Source organism: Oreochromis niloticus, linkage group LG4 (assembly GCF_001858045.2).
Source record: "Oreochromis niloticus isolate F11D_XX linkage group LG4, O_niloticus_UMD_NMBU, whole genome shotgun sequence".
Lineage (NCBI taxonomy): Eukaryota > Metazoa > Chordata > Actinopteri > Cichliformes > Cichlidae > Oreochromis > Oreochromis niloticus.
This window is the reverse complement of record NC_031969.2, coordinates 11,931,960-11,950,018: the sequence shown is the minus strand read 5'-3', so window position 1 is coordinate 11,950,018 and position 18,059 is coordinate 11,931,960. Positions and strand designations below refer to the sequence as shown.

Sequence of the window (18,059 nt, the reverse complement as noted above, 5' to 3'; positions counted from 1 at the left end):
AATTAAGGAGTAAGTAGGAGCCAGGTGCTGCTAATAACATGCACTTGATTAACAGATCATCAGGAAGTGTGAGAAACTCTGAACGCAGAAGCTTTGACAGTTTGCTGGTCTGGACCACTGACAATTCCACAATCTTCCAAAGAGCAGACGTCCCAGCAAATTCCTCCCAAGGTCAGACTGTGAAATGTTCAGAGAACCTGCAAAACATCCAACACCTATATCTCTGCCGGCCACAGTTAGCATGTTAAAGTTCATGACAGAAAAATTAGATAAAGATTGAACAAGTATCGCATGTTTGGAAGTGTTGCCAGGAGAAAGCTCCTCTAAAATCAACATTGTAGCCTGACTTATGTTTGCAAAGTTGCATCTGAACAAACCACAATACTTCTGGAACAATGTCCTTTAGGCAAATGACACAAAAGTGAAGATGTTTGACCATAACGAACAGCACCATGTTTGGAAAAAATCAACACAACTGCGTAGAGTCCTGTGAAAATACATAGTACAATACAACTACAATACAACTTAGTTACCTGCTATTCAATTTCTGCAAAGCAGACTTGAGTTTAAGACAAATGAGAAACTTTGTTTGAATAACCTTTATTAAAAGATACAGGATACTAGATTTGACACCAATATTTAAAGATGCAGCACTTGATTGTTACAGGCTGGGGCATCAGATCCAGACAACTTTTTTTTTTCCTTTCTGCTATCCGTGCCTTACAAATGGTTCCCGTGAATACTGTATCCGCAGTATACGACCACTACTGACATCTGGATATCGCATCGCTAATATTTCTTTTCTTTTAATCACATTAAATCCTTAAAAAAGAAAGAGAGAATCTTGCTAAACCATGCAACACCCAACAAGCCAACATTTACAGTTAGTCTTAGACCACGATGATTCACTCAAATGGTACTTCAGAGATCAATATGTTCAGCTACAATGAAAATATCATATCCAAAGACTTGACACAATAATGATATTACGTATTTTTTAAGGGATACCAGTTTATCCCTTGATGTACTGCTCTCACATTCAAGCTCGAAAGCTGAATTTATTTTATTCACATCTTACGTCCTTGGTATAAGAGAGAGGTTTAGAAAGGTTTAATTTTGTTCATAGGAGTATCAAATCCTTAAGGACTTACATGCATCTCTTTCTACAATATACACAGTTCAGTTCCAGTTGTTCATTGGTCTGCTCCTTCAAATAAAACATGCCACAAAGTCTCGCGAGAACTGACGCTTCGATAGCAAACGCAAAAGTTAAAACACAGCATATGTATGAAAAACAAAGACTAAAAGGTCGGGCTTTTTTAGTTAGGGTGTAATCTGGGTTTAGGAGAGATGATGCGCCATTATGAGGGGAAGAGAGAATATGTGAAACGTTATCATAATCAACAACAGAAAACATTAAAAACAACCATATGAGAAAACAGAAGACTGATATGCTAAGAAAGACCGCACATACAGTGTCAGTGAATCTAAACGATCTAAATGCACCTAATTAAAGTGTATCCTCTTTTGCTGCCACAGTCTCTCACTCCAAGTAAAGCCCTGTGGGTTTCTAAGCGCATGATGCCAGTTCAGAGGCAGAATCACGTTTGCTGTTTGAGGGGAGCAGGTACGGTTGTGACACCTGTTGTTTCAGTATCTTTAAAATCACTGAATTTTGGACATACAGTTCCTAAACTTTGATACAAAGTACCCACATTTGTTTACGACAAATAGCGCCAATTTACATTTGTGCAAGATAATTACAGATGTTTAAGGGTGATGCTAAATATGTGCTGTTCCTACTTTCTTTTCTCTTACTCCCAACTGGTCATGGTGGATGGCTGCAACTTCCTGGTTCTGTCGGAGGTTTCTTCCTGTTAAGAGGGAGTTCTTCCTCCCCACCACAGCCAGCTGTTCAAAGAGCAACTGATTATTGGGGGGTTTTCTCTCTACTGTAAGGTCTTCACCTCACAATATAAAGCATCTTCAGGCATATTTTGTTGTGATTTGGTGCCATTATACATAAACTGAACTGAATTAAATATCTAATTCAAACAATTAGAAATAACAAGGAGAAAATTTTTTACTAAAATCAATTAAAGATTTATATTTGTGGGTGTTTGATGTTATATTTTACTAAGCTATCATTGGGAACATTTCTCAGCTAAATGAGAAAAAAATTGAGCACTTTGTCTGTCACATGTGCTAATTCTGCTTCAGTCTATGCAGGCTAACCTGCCATAAGCTAACCTTTAAAGGTATTTAATTATTAATTTAATAATGATTTGAAACGGAATTGTCCCTTTTGAACTTCGTTGGCTGCATTTAAAAAACATTTGCAGGTACACCACAGGCAGTCTGTGTTTCAGTTTCCCAGGCCTTCTTTATGATTAGATAAAGATAAATGATTAAAAACCAACAGTGTTCTTTATTTTTAAGATGTAAGGGAATGATTACGCTATTTTCTAACCCAACCTATCCCTGGTAGCAATTACAAATAACATTAGACTTATAAATAGTATTTATCTGTTAAAATCTCTATTTTTATCTCTAATTGTATGTGCACTAAAAAATTGTGTTGGTCCCAAAAAATTAAAAAATTAAAATTTGAAAGAAAGAAAGAAAGAAAGAAAGAATGTTACTACCTAAAAATCTCTCATCCTAAACACTGAACACCAAAATTTCTCGTCCGTGGGATAATAAAGGTTTATTCTATTCTATTCTATTCTATTCTATTCTATTCTATTCTATTCTATTCAATCAGGGATGGACAGGGGACAATGATCTTGTCCCTCATTGGTATATGACACTGTTATAACCCACATGTTATAAGCACACCTATTCTCTCCCACCCAGTGACACCCAGACATCAGCCGCTGTATTACTTAGAAACAGATGAAAACTCTAAACTGGTTCTGAGTTGTTTATATTTCTGTAGTTGCTTCTCAACCATTTGCAGCAGAAATGTGAGATGAATGCAATCTTAAAATGTAAGTCACCCTAATTTTAAGGAAGATAGTGTACCACAGGTGCACTTTGTGATTTTGCGATTTTTTCAGCTAATCTGGTGCTTAATTGCCTCGGTGAGCTGCCCCTGCTGCCGAGTTCACTCTGTGAATGGACCAAACAACGTCTTCTATCACCGGCATGAGCCTGCCCCTCTCATCTTCACTTTTGTCTGTACCTCTGCTTTTTAAACCTGAAATGCTCTGATGTGTGAATCTGAAATCCCTCCTGCTGGTTCTGCAGGAGGTTTCTTCCTGTTAAAAGTGAGTTTCTTCTTCCCCACTGTGGCCAGGTGCTTGCTCATAGGGGTTGTTTGATTGGTGGGATTTTCTTTCTAATATTGTAGCGTCTTTACCTTACACTATAAAGCACTTAGAGGCGACTGCTGTTGCGATGTTGCTATATAAAACCTGTTCTAATGTGTGCTGCAAGCTCCTCAGGACATCTTGTCCGAGTTAACTCTATAATGATAAAATAAAAAATAATAAATCCACCTTACTGGCCACAACAGCAGTCTCTGGAGTTTGTTTCCCTTCAGCTATAAAAATGATTTTGCCATGTTTATATTTTATTGGATTTGTGCCTTGAACGGATTAAACACCCTTTCATTACTTGCCTACGCGCGCCATGAGGAAGGAACTGGAAGCAAGCGGAAAGGGAGATTTCAGCATGTGGTTAACTCTGAACAATAGCAGAGAAAGAGGGCATTCTCTTTTCTAAAAGTCTCAGTCACTCGTGGGTTTCTGGAGGCCTGCATGTAGTGCACTAAACAGAAAAGGAGGGAAAAGGTGGAAGAGAAGAAAAAGGAAAAAGAGAAGAGTTAGAAAACTTCTTGTTTTGGCCACTGCAAGGTAGCTCTCATGAAATGTGGCGGAGGATGACAGAGACAAGAGGGGATGAAGAATAGATTTGAAAGAAGGAAAGAGAGCAGAATTATCCCTCTCTCTCACACACATACACACTCACACTCTCTCTCTCTCTCTCACACACACACACACACACTCCCAATCGATTAATTCCAGTCCTTGCTGATATTGAGGTTCCACTCCCAGGATAAGTAGACGTTCTTGTCATCATCAGTGAAGCAGGACTTGATCTGATACTGGCCACGGGACATCACGCCTTTAGCTGCCTCATCGATCGGGCAAAGAAACTCCTGCTCCTCTGCGCGTGGGCCGTAACTTCCTACCATGTACACCGCCTTGTTCACTGTGAAGAGACGCAAACAGAGCACGTAGCTCTCTAACAACCCGTTCTCTGAGTCTAACAATCTATCTGAGCATTCAGTGCAAACATTTGAAAGATGCCATTTTCACCCTTCTGTACTTTTATTTTTCTACAATGTGTAAATATGTGACATACAATATTTTCTTCATAAAAAGTAGAAACACAAGTCCATTTCACTGACTGATGTCCAGTGTCTTTGTTGATGGATGTTTAGTTGCATTCAAACACAATATATGGACAATATACAGGAGCTGCTCAGCCATGAAGCTCCCTGCACAAAGTTTTTGTGCTGATGTTAATGCCAGGGGAGGTTTGGATCTCTGCAGTTACTGAGTCATCAGCGTGTTGGTGACTTTCACGCGCTCAACGACCACTTCCACTTTGTGGCTGAGTTGCTATGGTTACTTAATGGTTCCACTTTGCAATAATACCACTTTAGATGATCGTCACATATTTAGGAGGGATACAATTTAATGAACTGACTTGCTGCAGTGGTCACATCGTGTTATAGCACCATGCTCGAATTAAGTGAGCTCTTTAGAAATACCAATTTTTTCAGAAATGTTTATAAATGCAGACTAGATGCTGGATTTTATACACCTGTGGCAATGGGATCCACCTCTTAACCTGGATTCAAAGGTTGAGAGGTGTGTTCCAGCACTTTTTTTCATGACTGAACTTACTTCTCACTCCTTTTCTGTAGGTAACTTGACGGTACTTCAGGCCGGAAACTATTTCTCTGTTCACCTGCAGACACACATAGTTTCAAACATGTTCATTAATTTGTAAACCCATGTAAAAAATAAATCTCCACACAACATTAAGGATATCTTTGCTACATTAATGGAAACACATTTTTATGTACAAAAGCAAAATGAAGTAATTAAAGAAAAAATACCAGATGAAATGTACATATCTGAGATTTGTAATCTTATGTGGACTAGTTTAGTCCAGATCCTCTAACGTGGGATACAAACCTTCTTTTACAGCTCTAAACAGAGATACTACAATATGCAAAGTCCCTAAAAACACGATGACCTTTTATTCGGACGAGACCACAGCTGGAAAAAACAGCTTCACGTAATTTGCAGCGGTATCTGTCCTAAGTCTATACATCCATCATTACAGTATCCCTGCTATTGAAGATTTACTATCTGCTTTGTATTTGACAAATTAGATACATTCTTTCATATGTAGCCCATAGATTGGTTGTATGTTTATTTTCTTTAGCACATTTTAATGAGGTGAGAAAAAAATTTAATCTCAAGGAAAAAAGAGAGAACTTCTGTGATTGTTATTATTTTTACACATACCCTTACACACACATAAGGTCTGTGGGACCTTAAACATTCAAACAATGAAAACCATCGTTAAATGTAACAACAGACTGCGGTGATAATCTTTGCCCAGCAGGTGTCCTCGCAGCACAGTTGAGCTGCTCATTCCCTGAGCTATTTGGCTATTCTACCCACCTCTACCTTTTCCTTCAGGGCCAGGTCTCTTGGGTCCTTTCTCAAGCCCAGCACTTCCACACATTCACACTTAGACACACACTGACCTATTTTCTAGGCTTACTTACTTACTCTTTGCTTTTCAATAAAGATCCAGGTGATGGGGTGACTCGCTCCTGGTGATTCATTCAAATTACTTCTGTATCATAACAGCAATGTTTAGCTTTCATCTCCAGGTCAATAGTTTTTCCCACGATCTGAATCCCTCTCAGACAATGAGACCTACACAGGGTTATAGATGAGCTGGCTCCTGGCTGTCTTACACTCAGCTCCACCGAATTTTAAAAATGTGATGAACTACTATCCCAATTGACTCAAGGGAAGTTCCTACATGCAGCTAAACTACAACTGAGTTCTGACCTTTTTTTATTTCTGTGGCAAATAATTAATGAAGTTACCCTCTGGGGAATTCAAAATCATTTTCATCACCTCAGGTATTTATCGTGAATGTGATTGCTACATGTCGAAAGGTTTATTTGTAACAGAGAAAAGAAGGAAGAGATTAGAGGTGTGAGAAAGTGTGGATGGCAGGGCATGAGGTGAAAAAGAGGAGAACAGGGAAGTGAGGCAAGAGAAAGGCAGGAAAGGATGACGATGCTGGGAAGAGGAGAGGAGAGTGTGGAGGCAGGGCGGGGTAGCATTTGAATGATTAGGAACATTATTAAAAGAGACAGAGGAAAGAGGAATTGAATTAAATAACAGCTACCATCATGCTTATTAATATAACAAATAAACTAGGAGGAATTTGGGGCTGTTACTGGTGTCGTAATGAGCAAACACAACTAACTGGATATTTACTTTTTTTCTTTGCATTTTATATATATAAAAAAGTTCTGCATGCACTTGGCAATACGGACCCACATTCAAATAAGAATATACTGTTCATTTGCAGCGTTGATATCAATGTTATCGACACCTTTCAGGGAAATTTACAACATCAACACAATCATTAAAGTCACTTTCACACATGAACCACAACTCCGAACTTAACTTGCTGGCTATCTAGCACAAAACCTGTGTGAAGGCGCCAGTGAGAGAATACTTTGGTTATGTGTGCTGCCTCCACTAAACCACACAGAGGACTTCCAGTAGTACAAAAGCTACTGAAGCGGACAATTTCCCACAGTGTGAGAAGTGACAGCTGTGGAAAATTACCCTACCTGTTTCTGTCTCCTTATAATTTTACAGTACGAGATATAGTCAGTTGTTCACGTTGTCCTTTGAACACAGTGTTCTCACTCTATCCTGTACCGTGGCTGACAGATACCTTGTCCCTTTGCAAAGACAAATTATAAATCACAAAGACAAAAAAAACAAAAAAAACACCAGGAAATGATTGTTGAGGGCTGATTCCTGCTGAACCTTTCTGCCGGGTTGTAGCAAAAGACAGTCTGAATTTGTGGTGAGATTCAAGTGTGAAACTGAGGTTATCGCATTAAAGAGACAACACTGAACATCTGTAAACATGAGAAACAAATCTGGCCAAGAAAAGACCAGTGAAGAGGTGGATTTCAAAGTCAGGATATGTACAGGACATACACAGCATCGAAATGTTGTTTCTTCCTGACCCATGGTGTGCAACTAAAACAAATAAATATAATATAAATAAAAGAGAGAGCTATAGGATTATGAGATATAGGTGTTTTTTTTAAAGACTTGCAATATGTATTGAAAGTCTTTGTGCATTACAGTGTAACTGAGGAGAGGTCAGTAGGAGACTGATGCATGTCTTCAAATGTGGTTTATATGATGGAAAAATATGAAAATGGAGCTGTCAGTGTCATATATGTCTGGGTAAACCATAATGGGCTTCCATAAGGAGGAACATTCAGCTAATGCAGTTAGAAGAGAAAATAGTTCAAGAGAGATAAAAGCCCAGAAAAAAACATGAAACTGGAGGAGTTTGTTGAAGTGGAAAATCCCCCGAAAGCATTAAATGTGTAGCAGAGTGCAGTGACAGAAAGGAAGCTGATGAAAGGACTCCGGAGAAAAAGAAAAGGATAAGCATGAAACTGACAAATCTTTCCTGAGAAATTCTTGTGTGTATCCTTCCTTTGAGCCTCGGTGTGTCAGAGTGGATCACAACCTCAACTGCTCCTCCAATGGCTCCACCTAAGTGACCTCTACCTCCACCGCCAGCATAGAATCAAGATGGACAGACTCTTCCAGTGAGCTGTCTGTAAACAGTTTAAAAACGTCTTGCCTTTTGGTGCAAACTGCCATATTCTGCAGATCTGCCCTCGGCCTCTCAGTGTTCACGTAACAAAGACGGCTGATAACGTGAAAACTCCCACCGAGTCTTATTTCCACAGCATTAAATGGGTTTCATCTCCAGCATGAAGCTTTACAAGCACTATAAAATTAAGCAGCACTGAAAAAGCCCATTAAAAAAAGATAATGGTCTGCTTTGATTTTGGTGGTTTGATTTTATAGCACGTGGTGGCTTACTCAGCACTGTGTCTCCCTTTCCACCTCTTAATCACTTCCAGTAGATACCTTCCCATCTGTTTGTTTCCATCCCTTCCACACACACACACACACACACACACACAGTAACCCACACTAAGGCTCGCCATCCTTAATATATCCTGTGTGACTGTATCTTTCCAACTTACCTTGAAGTGTATCTTTAGTCTGTATTTCACTCCCTCCTGTAAGGAGAAGCTCTTCTCCTTCAGAGCGATCAGGTCTCCTGCACAATCAACAACAAAGAAACAATAAAACATCCCTAATGGACCACATGACATGTATGACATCACTCACTTCACATGTAAAATGACTCAAGGGTCACGCTTTTGTTGCTTCTCACATACCCAGAAATGTAGCTTACTGACCTACACAGTAACTGCAGAATTGCACCATAATATGACCACCATGTTATAATATTTTAAAGAGGAATGCCGGTGTATTCCCAGTATTATCTTCTCATGTTTTCTGCTAAATCGGAAGGAATAATTTTTTTTTTTTTTTAAAGTGCTTAAAGTTACAGTGTGTAACATTTTCCCCTTGAGATGTTAGTGGATTACAGATTGTCCCTCCCAATTAAAGCACATAATCCTAGCTATGGTAGCTGACGTAGGACAAACATGTTTTTGGCAGCCAAAACCAAAAAGGTGTGCCCCATCACAGACACAGCTGGTTGGAGTGTTTTGGCTACTTTTTTACATGCTATATTTGAACATATTTGAATAATATTATACCAACAAAAAACAAGGAATAAAAAACACTTATATAGTTATTATATTATATAGTCCATTAATGATTTTGCAATATTTAACACTATAATCCCAGAGTCACCATAAAATCTCTGAATGTATTTAGAGAGCAAAGCAGAGTTTTGCCACTATCTGTGGAAGGCTGTCAGTCCACTGTTTACCTCAGTTATCAGTGCTGGAAGCGTCTGTTTATTTGGGAGGATGCTGTAAAAGTTTGTGAAAGAAGTCAGAGTCAGTGCAGCTCACTTCTGACCAATGACAATAATACTGAGGTGAGTTGTTGAGAACTTTTCTGTCAACAGGTGCTACTGTTTTGCCACAGTTAGCCAAACCAAGCTAACTTTATTTATAAAGTGCTTTAGAATAGCAAGTACTTAACATTAAACACAGAATAAAAATAAAAACCATTAATAAAAAAACATACTCTCAGTCAAACACTGTGGCCAATGAAAAGAAGTGGGTTTTAAGAAGTGGCTTTAAACTGTTAGCCTCTGTTAGCATATGTTAGCCTCTGTTAGCCTCTGTTATCTGCTGTTAGCTGGTATTAGTGAAACTTTCTTTGAAGGGGCTGTAACTTTGTTGGACTCTGATGCTTAGCGAATAAACTATTATAGGATGTGAGAATATAATCATGGAGAAAGTGTGATTTTCAGGACGCTCGACCCAAATATTATCAGGCATATTGTTAGCTTACTGTATAACCAGATGGTATTGTATAACCTGTCAGTTGTCGGTTGACTGGCAGGAACATGGCATTTTCCGCAAAACAGTGTCTGCACTGAGATATTTTTTAGTGGATTAATTATGAGCTTATGGAAATGCATCGATTTCTTGGAAGATGGCTAATCTATGTACTTTTTTAAAAAAATTATGAAATAACCTAAAAAAAAAATGCTGACTGTTCCTTTAAAGGAACTCTGACATACTGGTTATTTATTGTTACTGGGTAAAACCAGTATGGTTTCTTTGTACAGTAAAAGTGTCTCAGTTGTGTGGTGTGGTTGAAAGAGTTCATGCTGCAGTGAGGGGAAAGCATCCTGGGCCATTGAAAAAGCACAGAGCAATCAGAAATGCATCCACTGCCTAATCACTTTATATGTCAATTTAAACCAAACCATCAGTCCTGAGTGCTTCCTAATGGACAGAGAGAAACAAAAGAGGAAGGAAAGGAGGAGGAGATGAAGGAGAGATAGAAGAATGGGGCAAATAAAAAAACAGATAGCAGTGATATGATGCGAGGAAGAAGTGAGGCAGTCAGAGAATAAAAGCAAGATATCTTAAAAATCCAGGTAGATGTAGTTCATTTAAATTCGCAATAAATAAATATAAACTCCTAACTGTTCCTACAGTATGTGGTTATGTCTTAATTTTGACAATCTGCACATCCCCTTGTGGTTTGTGAGCTTCTTGTTGCTGCGAGATAAAGTCATCAGATAAAAATCAAACATGCCATTTACCTCGGTAGCTTCTCCATCTCTATTTCTGTCTCATTTCTTTGGACTCATCTCCCTCTCTGAACTGCAGCCTGTAACCCCCCTCTCATATACCCTCCTTTCTTCCTGTGCACCTCCTTCCTCTCCCTACTCTCGTCTCAGGAGACAGAGAGAAGAGAAAAGATGCTGGCCACCCTTGGGAGCGTCTGACTGAGAAAATAGGTCAATGTGGAAAGCTGTCTACCTGTTCTCCCCCCCTTCTCTCTTACAAAAAAACACAAGCAGGTATGAACACCAGCAAGTATGCATGCAAGGATACACACACAAACACACACACACACAACACACAGACAAATACACCCAATGATCCCATAGGCTTTCAGCCTAAACCTTACACTTTGCACATATTGGACCGATGGCGATAACTGCTTATTAGTTTTTATGCCACAAAATCACAAACGTGTCATTTTCTTTGTCAAGTCAGTTTTAAGTAGTCGTTCTGGTTGCTGACCTAAGTCAAAGGTCAATTATAGAATAATATTCTGTAGCAGGATTAATCATATCTATATCTTATTTAATAATAGTAATACATGGATATTACAGCGATGCTACATTAGCATCATACCATAGAGAAGTCTTCTACTTGTTTGATTCCACTCCATTAATCTAACAGCTAAACGTGCTTGTATCACACTCTTCAGACTACTTATTCATTTAAAATTCATGCACAGTTTATATTAAATATGATGCATTAACGCACATTAAACTCGCCAGCCGTATACAAAGCAGTCATTAGTTGTTAACAGCTGGGCGGATGTGTAGTGGCACAGCAGCGAGAAAAATGTCAAAACAGCTGCATAAGTTATGATTTTGACAAGATACTAGTGCTGCATAAGAGTCAAAAGATCACACTGGGATAATTGTGTAGCTGACTTGAGAAACATCCACCCAGTGTTTGTTGATACGTGTCAGTCAGGGCTATAATTGACTGACGACACAACTATCTGTTAACACTGCCTACACAATTATGCCTCTGTGTGTAGTGCAGGGTTCGTTTATCATTAGCAGCAAAGGTTATTCTGAATGGGTCAGTTCATCAAACACTTCCCACCTCATCATTCATTTTAGATGTTTTTTCCTAGCGTTATCTTAAAACTGCATTATCTAGAAAACCACTTTTTATGGTGAATTCCTGTTTCTCTGTGGAATCCCAGGTTAATATAAAATGATGGATTACGAAAATGAACATTTTATTTACGGCAGCCAAAGATTATAATAATATATAATAATTTTTTTTTTTTTAAATGTGTTGGTTTTAAAATAAATGGCCTAAATTTCACTCAGCGCCTTCTATTTACTGGCTGAAATTGGATTTGACATCAAGCAGTGCTATAAAAAATGTCTAAAAATGTTTTACCTTCATCCCTTACAGCATTTTTATTAGCAAGCTAATGACAGTAGGGACCTGAAATGTTGCTATTAAGAAGTGCATTTTTGCCCTGGCACCTTTTTCAGCCAATGTGGTGAACACCTTCATCTTACACGCAAAACATCTGCAGTTCAAGACCAGAAAGAGACACAATCTCATCCTTACAGGTTCACAAGCTAGGACCCTCCTAGTGCTGCCCCCCAGCTCGTGTCATATAGGGTGTAAATGAGTCATCCCTTCAGAAATAAGGAGCCAGCTACTTAGCTAATAGATATGATAAGTATAAGATGTGACAATATGATAATTGTGGAGCAGTTAAGACATTTAATTCCTGCTTTTTCAGTGAAGTTATTGCACTCAAATCACAGAAAAACGAATCAGTAACATGTTGCAGGGCAAACATTCGGACACCAGCTTGTGGTAAAAGTGCTCATCCTCTTTCACCTCAGTTTCATCCTCTGATGCTCAAACAGCTGAGGAAAAATATTCAGGCTAGCATCCAGTTCTTTTGAATAAATCATCATGTTTTCTGTTCACTCTCAGTCGACTTTATTATATGCATTACACATAAAAAATATACCCTTGAAGTATCACTGACATAAGACACACAGAATATAATAAATGTTGCAGAGGCTGCTTGGTGTCGAGTATGTGTCTGAATAAATGCGCAGCAGCATGCACGCTCAGCAAAACAACCCCGGGAACATGAAAGTTTAACAAAGCCGGTGCTTGCATTTAGGACGCCAAAGCACCAAATGTCAAAGTCACGGATATTGCTTTGTGCAGTGTGGCCACACAGAGTGCAATATGTAGTACACATATATTTGAGCTTTAAGTTCGACTTTTCTACCTGGTCATACGGTTTTTAGTAAAGCTTACGTAAGGTTGAAATACAAAATTTAAAAGAATAAGAAAGTGGCTTGGCACCAGATTTTTATAACATACATGCAATACAAGATATTTATTATTAAACATTATACTTTTCACAGGAAAAGAATCTCTATCTATATACCTGATAGTCTTGCTGCCATTTCCACTAAGACAAAAAAAAAAACTCTTAAAAAGCTATTTTTGTGCAGAAACAAAGCATTTCTTGTGTATCAGTGCATTAACATCCAGGCTCACTGATCTAAATAGAAATGACAAAAATAAAAAACAAAAAGGTGTCATTCAAGTAAAACTGAAATGGATGGCAATAGTAAAGAGATGTTGATGACTGGCAAGATAATATTTAAAGTAGAAAATGGTTTATTCAAAAGAAGAAACATCAAATAAGTGCATGTGAGCAAGAACGTGGTTTTCAATTCATGTTCTTTTATTTATTTTATTCCTTTTATTTAGTTGTGATTAAACAAGATCAATGTTCAATACACAGGTCAGTATTACCTAAAGCCCTTCCCCTTCCTGATTTTTTACTTTTTGCATTTTTGTCACATATACATGTTTCAGATCGTCACACAAAGATAACCAGCGTCAATGCAAAATGCAGTTTTTAAATAATGGATTCATTTATTGAAGGAAAATTTTATCCAAACCTACAGAGCCCTGTGTGATAAAGCGATTGCCCCCTAAACCTAATAACTGGTTTTGCCACCCTAACAGGGAGAACTGTAATCAAGTGTTTGTGATACAAGCCAATGAGTCTTTCAAATCACTGTGGAGGAAGGGTTAGGAATTTTGGCCCACTCTTCTTTGCAGAATTGTTTTAATAAAGACACATTGGAGGGTTTTTGAACATGAAGGTCATGCCAAAGCATCTCAGTCAGATTAAAATCCTAACGCTGACTGGGACGCTCAAGGACATTCATTTAGTTTTGGGTTTTTTGAGCCATTCAGAGGTGGACTGGCTTTTGTGTTTGTCCTGCTGCATAACTCAAGTCCACCTGAGCTTCAGGACATGAACTGATGGCCAGAAATTCTCCTACAGGATTTTGAAAAAGATGAAAATGAGTTTTCACATGACTGTAAACAATCCTGCTAGAATAGAATAATATATTACATACTGTAACTGGACCACAGAGCAAAGTCTGCTTTCCACCCACCTTGTTGTTGTGACAGAGACTGGGTACTTTGATATACGAGAGAGATTTCGCACCCTCTGGGTGAATGAGGGGACGGCTATGATTTCAGATGTTAAGGTTAGGATGTGGACCCAAGTAACCTTACCAAAAGTGAAAGGTCCCTGATGGGATGACCAGTCAAGCGTGCAGTCAGGCTGAGTGTCTGCTTTCTTTTCTCCCCACACACTGTCAGGTCAGTAAACTCTACTATTGTGCAATATCACCTTATATTTTTTCCAACCCCCTCCACTTCTGTAACATCAATACACACGCACACACACACACACACACACACACACACACACACACACACACACACACACACACAGGCACGCACGCGTATACAAACACAGCCTAGAGTGCAAAATGGGATCTCTAATGCATCCACTGAAGTGGTTTTAGTTTTCTGACTGCAACATGATACCAGCATGACTTATAGTGTTATTATGCTGCAGCTACTCTGTAGATTCCTGCTTTCGCCAATCTCTCTTATTCTTTTAGTTCAAAACATGAACATGAATATGTCAAAGATTAAATACTGATATCTCCACTGGTCCTCCTTACTATCAAAATGAATTGGAATAAGTCATTCGGTACATTAAAAAATGTTGAAGTGTTGGATAGTTCAAAGATTTTTTTAAATCCAGCAGTTTGCACTCAAATGCCATATTTGAACTCATTTCTGTTATATAGTTACATTTCACAATAACAAAAGCATGTGGAAAAATGAAATTTTACCATGAAATTCTTAGTCACAAAGATAAAGAAAAGGTTACATAATGCTAAAATTCCACAGCAATCATCCAATGTTTGTACAAAGTTTACACAGATGGAGATAAAATGACCTACATACATGACGTCATGTCTACAAAATGAAAAAATACACCTACATTTAACACTTTATAAACATTCTGTAGTTTCTGGATGTTACTCTGTTTATTACATTATGAACTGAAATTTTTGTTTTTGTAGTACAGTTTGTCATATTTACTCAATCCAGCGTGGAAGTTGAATGAAAATGTCATTTTTTCCATTGTTGTGACTTTGATCTTGAAAAATATTCCATGTGGTTTATTTTACAGTGCTGTGAAACTGAAATAAGCATTATTCCGAATGATTGTCATTGAGTGAATTTTTTTATTAGTGTGTGCACAAATATTGGACTTTGCAGGAGTGCTGGACTATATTATAATAATATATTATTAACTATCCAGTTATCAGACATTTTTTGATGTATTTGTCCCAAATTACAGATCCTGATTCATTTTGATGGTAAGAAAGATCACTGAAGATGTTTTTAAGGTAATCATTCGATTCAGTTTTGTTTATACAGCGCCAAATCAAAACAAGAGTCGCCTCAAGGCACTTTATATTGTAAGGTTGACCCTACAATAATACATACAGAGAAGAACCCAACAATCATATGGCCCCCTATGAGCAAGCACTTTGGTGACAGTGGGAAGGAAAAACTCCCGTTTAACAGGAAGAAACCTTGAGCAGAACCAGGCTCAGGGAGGGGCGGGGCCATCTGAGACTGTTTGGGGTGAGAGAAGGAAGACAGGACAGAAGACTGCAACATGTTCAAACATTGCCACAGCAAAATAAAAAAAAATTAAAAAAAATGAAAGGGGGTCTTTGGACCATTTTTCAAAATAAATATAACTTTAAAAGTATTTGATATATAAAGCTACAAATTTCACAGCACTCATTATTTATGTTCAATCTTTGCATCATGAACATTTTTATGCAAATCTGCAAACGTTTAAGCATAAAATGTTCTCGAAATTGACGGATTTGAGATGGAATGAATAAAGCAAGGCCTCCATTATCAGTTATTAAGGTTTATTTTTTTGTCTGCTTGCTATGATGATGAGCAAAAAGGTTATTGTAACAAAAGCTTTCAGAGCAGTGCTTGAATTAAATCATTTTTAGAAACTAAACCTGTACTCCCTGAGTCTTCACTTGTATTGAAATGGTTCTCCAGATATTTCCAGAGGTTTGAATTCCACTTCTATGGAGAAGTACAGGAATTATGACCTGGTAAACACCGTATCCTGCATTTTCCATAATTCACGTTATTATCACTCATTAAAGCCTGTTTCCCTGACAAACTCATACATATTCCACACCTGCAGTTTGTCATAAAGGTTTCCACAGCCCACGCTGAAATAAACTCATGACTCACTATGACATCACCTTAGCTATTGTCCCACACTTCATTCAGCTCCTGCAAGGCCACCGTAGACATTATACAACTGTAGTCATTGGATAGCTGAGTCTATCTGAACATCTTGTACATAATCAATGCCGTGTCCTTTTAAAATCTATGCCACTTTGTAATGCAGTGTTTCTTTTAATGGGCAGCACCCAAGCTTAGCCCAAGATTGCTCCAATGATTTTCAGTTTGAAAACTTTAGATGTGGAAACATAGCATGCTTTTCTAGCTCCATACAGTCCAGCAGAGCCTTTTACTCTGAAACAAGCGCTCCTAGATGCTTTTCATCGCTCTGCATTTGTATTAGTGGAAGCTGCACAGTACAAAGTCAGCATTGCCTAGCAACCAGGTGACCTTTCTTATTAGCTGTGTGTGAATGTGCATGTATGAGTGACTGTGATTGTAACAGGCAGGGAAATCCTCACATCAGGGTGGGGAAGCAAACCGGCATGCACTTAAATACTAGCGCATGCATATCAGACTTGTGAATACACACACACACACACACGCACACACACACACACACACACACACACACACACACACACACACACACACACACAGATGTCCCTTATAGGAAGTGACATACACTTACAATTACCATTCAACACATGCACACACTGTAATTAAATATGAGAAAGATCAGTCTCTGTCCCTAGTTTGCCACAGGGAGAAAAAAAAGAGTATGTCCACTAAGCAAACATCTAGCTGTCTCCCCTTTCTCAAGCACTGGCACACCCACTGCAGTCTTACTGCACATAAAATGCAGCACTGTGGGATGGGATGCCTTGCTTCAGGGCAAAGCATTAAACTGTTTAAGTGAACAGCAACACCATATTGTATCCACAGCTGGACAAGGTTAGAGAGAAAAAGTAGTTTGGTGAAGAAGTGACGAAACAGAGGCACTGTGTACCTGTCAGGTCCATAGTAATTGGTTCAGGAGCGTCATCGCACAGCAGGGTCAATCTGGTCACCTTGACATTAGGACCAGAGGCGTCTGAAGAGGGGAAACAGTCCATTATTGCAGAATTCAAGTACCTGCTTGGCTTTTGTTTGTTCAGTTTTCATCTTTTCTTTTTTTCCTGATTGACTGAGCTGGCCACATTAGATATCACTTATTCGATCTGTAATCAGAGGCTGCCCATTGCACTAATGCCTGTATATCAAAAAGCATCTTAAAATATAGTATCTAACATTTAGAAGCACTGGAAAAACGTCTTGTCCCAAGCTGGTATTTAGAGATAGTTTTGGTATTCAGCATACGAATAGAAGCTGACGATAAAGTCATCTCCCCTCTTTGCTGCTTTTCCATTGTCTCATTATAGCCTTTCTTACAGAATTCAATGCTACTAAGCTGTAGATGAGGTGGTGCTGAGTTACAGCAGTGAGGGAGTCAAAGCTGTACTGATATCAGCTGCCATAACACTGGCTGCTGGGTTAGAGATGCTGAGACAAGCAGGTCCGTAGGAAGTGTGTGTGTGTATGTGCAGGTTTGTGCATCACAAATTGTTGTTGTAAGTGGATAGTATTAAAGTATAAAAGCTGCAGTAAGACTGGGCACCAGCGTGAATCATGAATCTGCCTCTCCCACAGCCAAAGAATAAACACACACCAACCTGCCATCATTGCTTCTGGCCCCAGCAGGGTCTGCTTGTACTTCACCAGACTTTCATCATCCTTGTCCAGCTCTTGAATCTCCTGCAGGGACTTCTGAGCTGGAGGGTTGTAGTTGAGATTTCGCTCATCCTCTTCCTCCTCAATGGGCAAGTCATTCTTTTCAGCAATCAGACCTTTGAGGAAGAAGAAAGAATATCATATTACAGATGCACATTTTCCTGCAGTTTGCAGGCTTGGTGGGGCCAGTGTTTATATCATGTACATTTCCACCCCACTTACTCGCCATCATCATCATGTTATTTTTTTCATATTTAAATCATTAACACTGAAAATGTGTTTTTAAAAA

General features: G+C 38.6%; 1 protein-coding gene across 1 annotated transcript; it reads right to left on the bottom strand.

Annotated features, from left to right (window-relative positions):
- Positions 1–584: 584 nt before the first annotated feature.
- On the bottom strand, positions 585–17,999 carry LOC109194368 (rho GDP-dissociation inhibitor 1). The gene is made up of 6 exons (XM_019357402.1): positions 17,993–17,999; positions 17,713–17,886; positions 17,010–17,093; positions 8,360–8,436; positions 4,917–4,980; positions 585–4,215 (listed from the first exon to the last, which is right to left on the bottom strand). The coding sequence occupies exons 1-6, from the start codon at positions 17,997–17,999 to the stop codon at positions 4,019–4,021; spliced, it is 603 nt and encodes a 200-aa protein (XP_019212947.1). The 3' UTR covers positions 585–4,018.
- Positions 18,000–18,059: the final 60 nt, after the last annotated feature.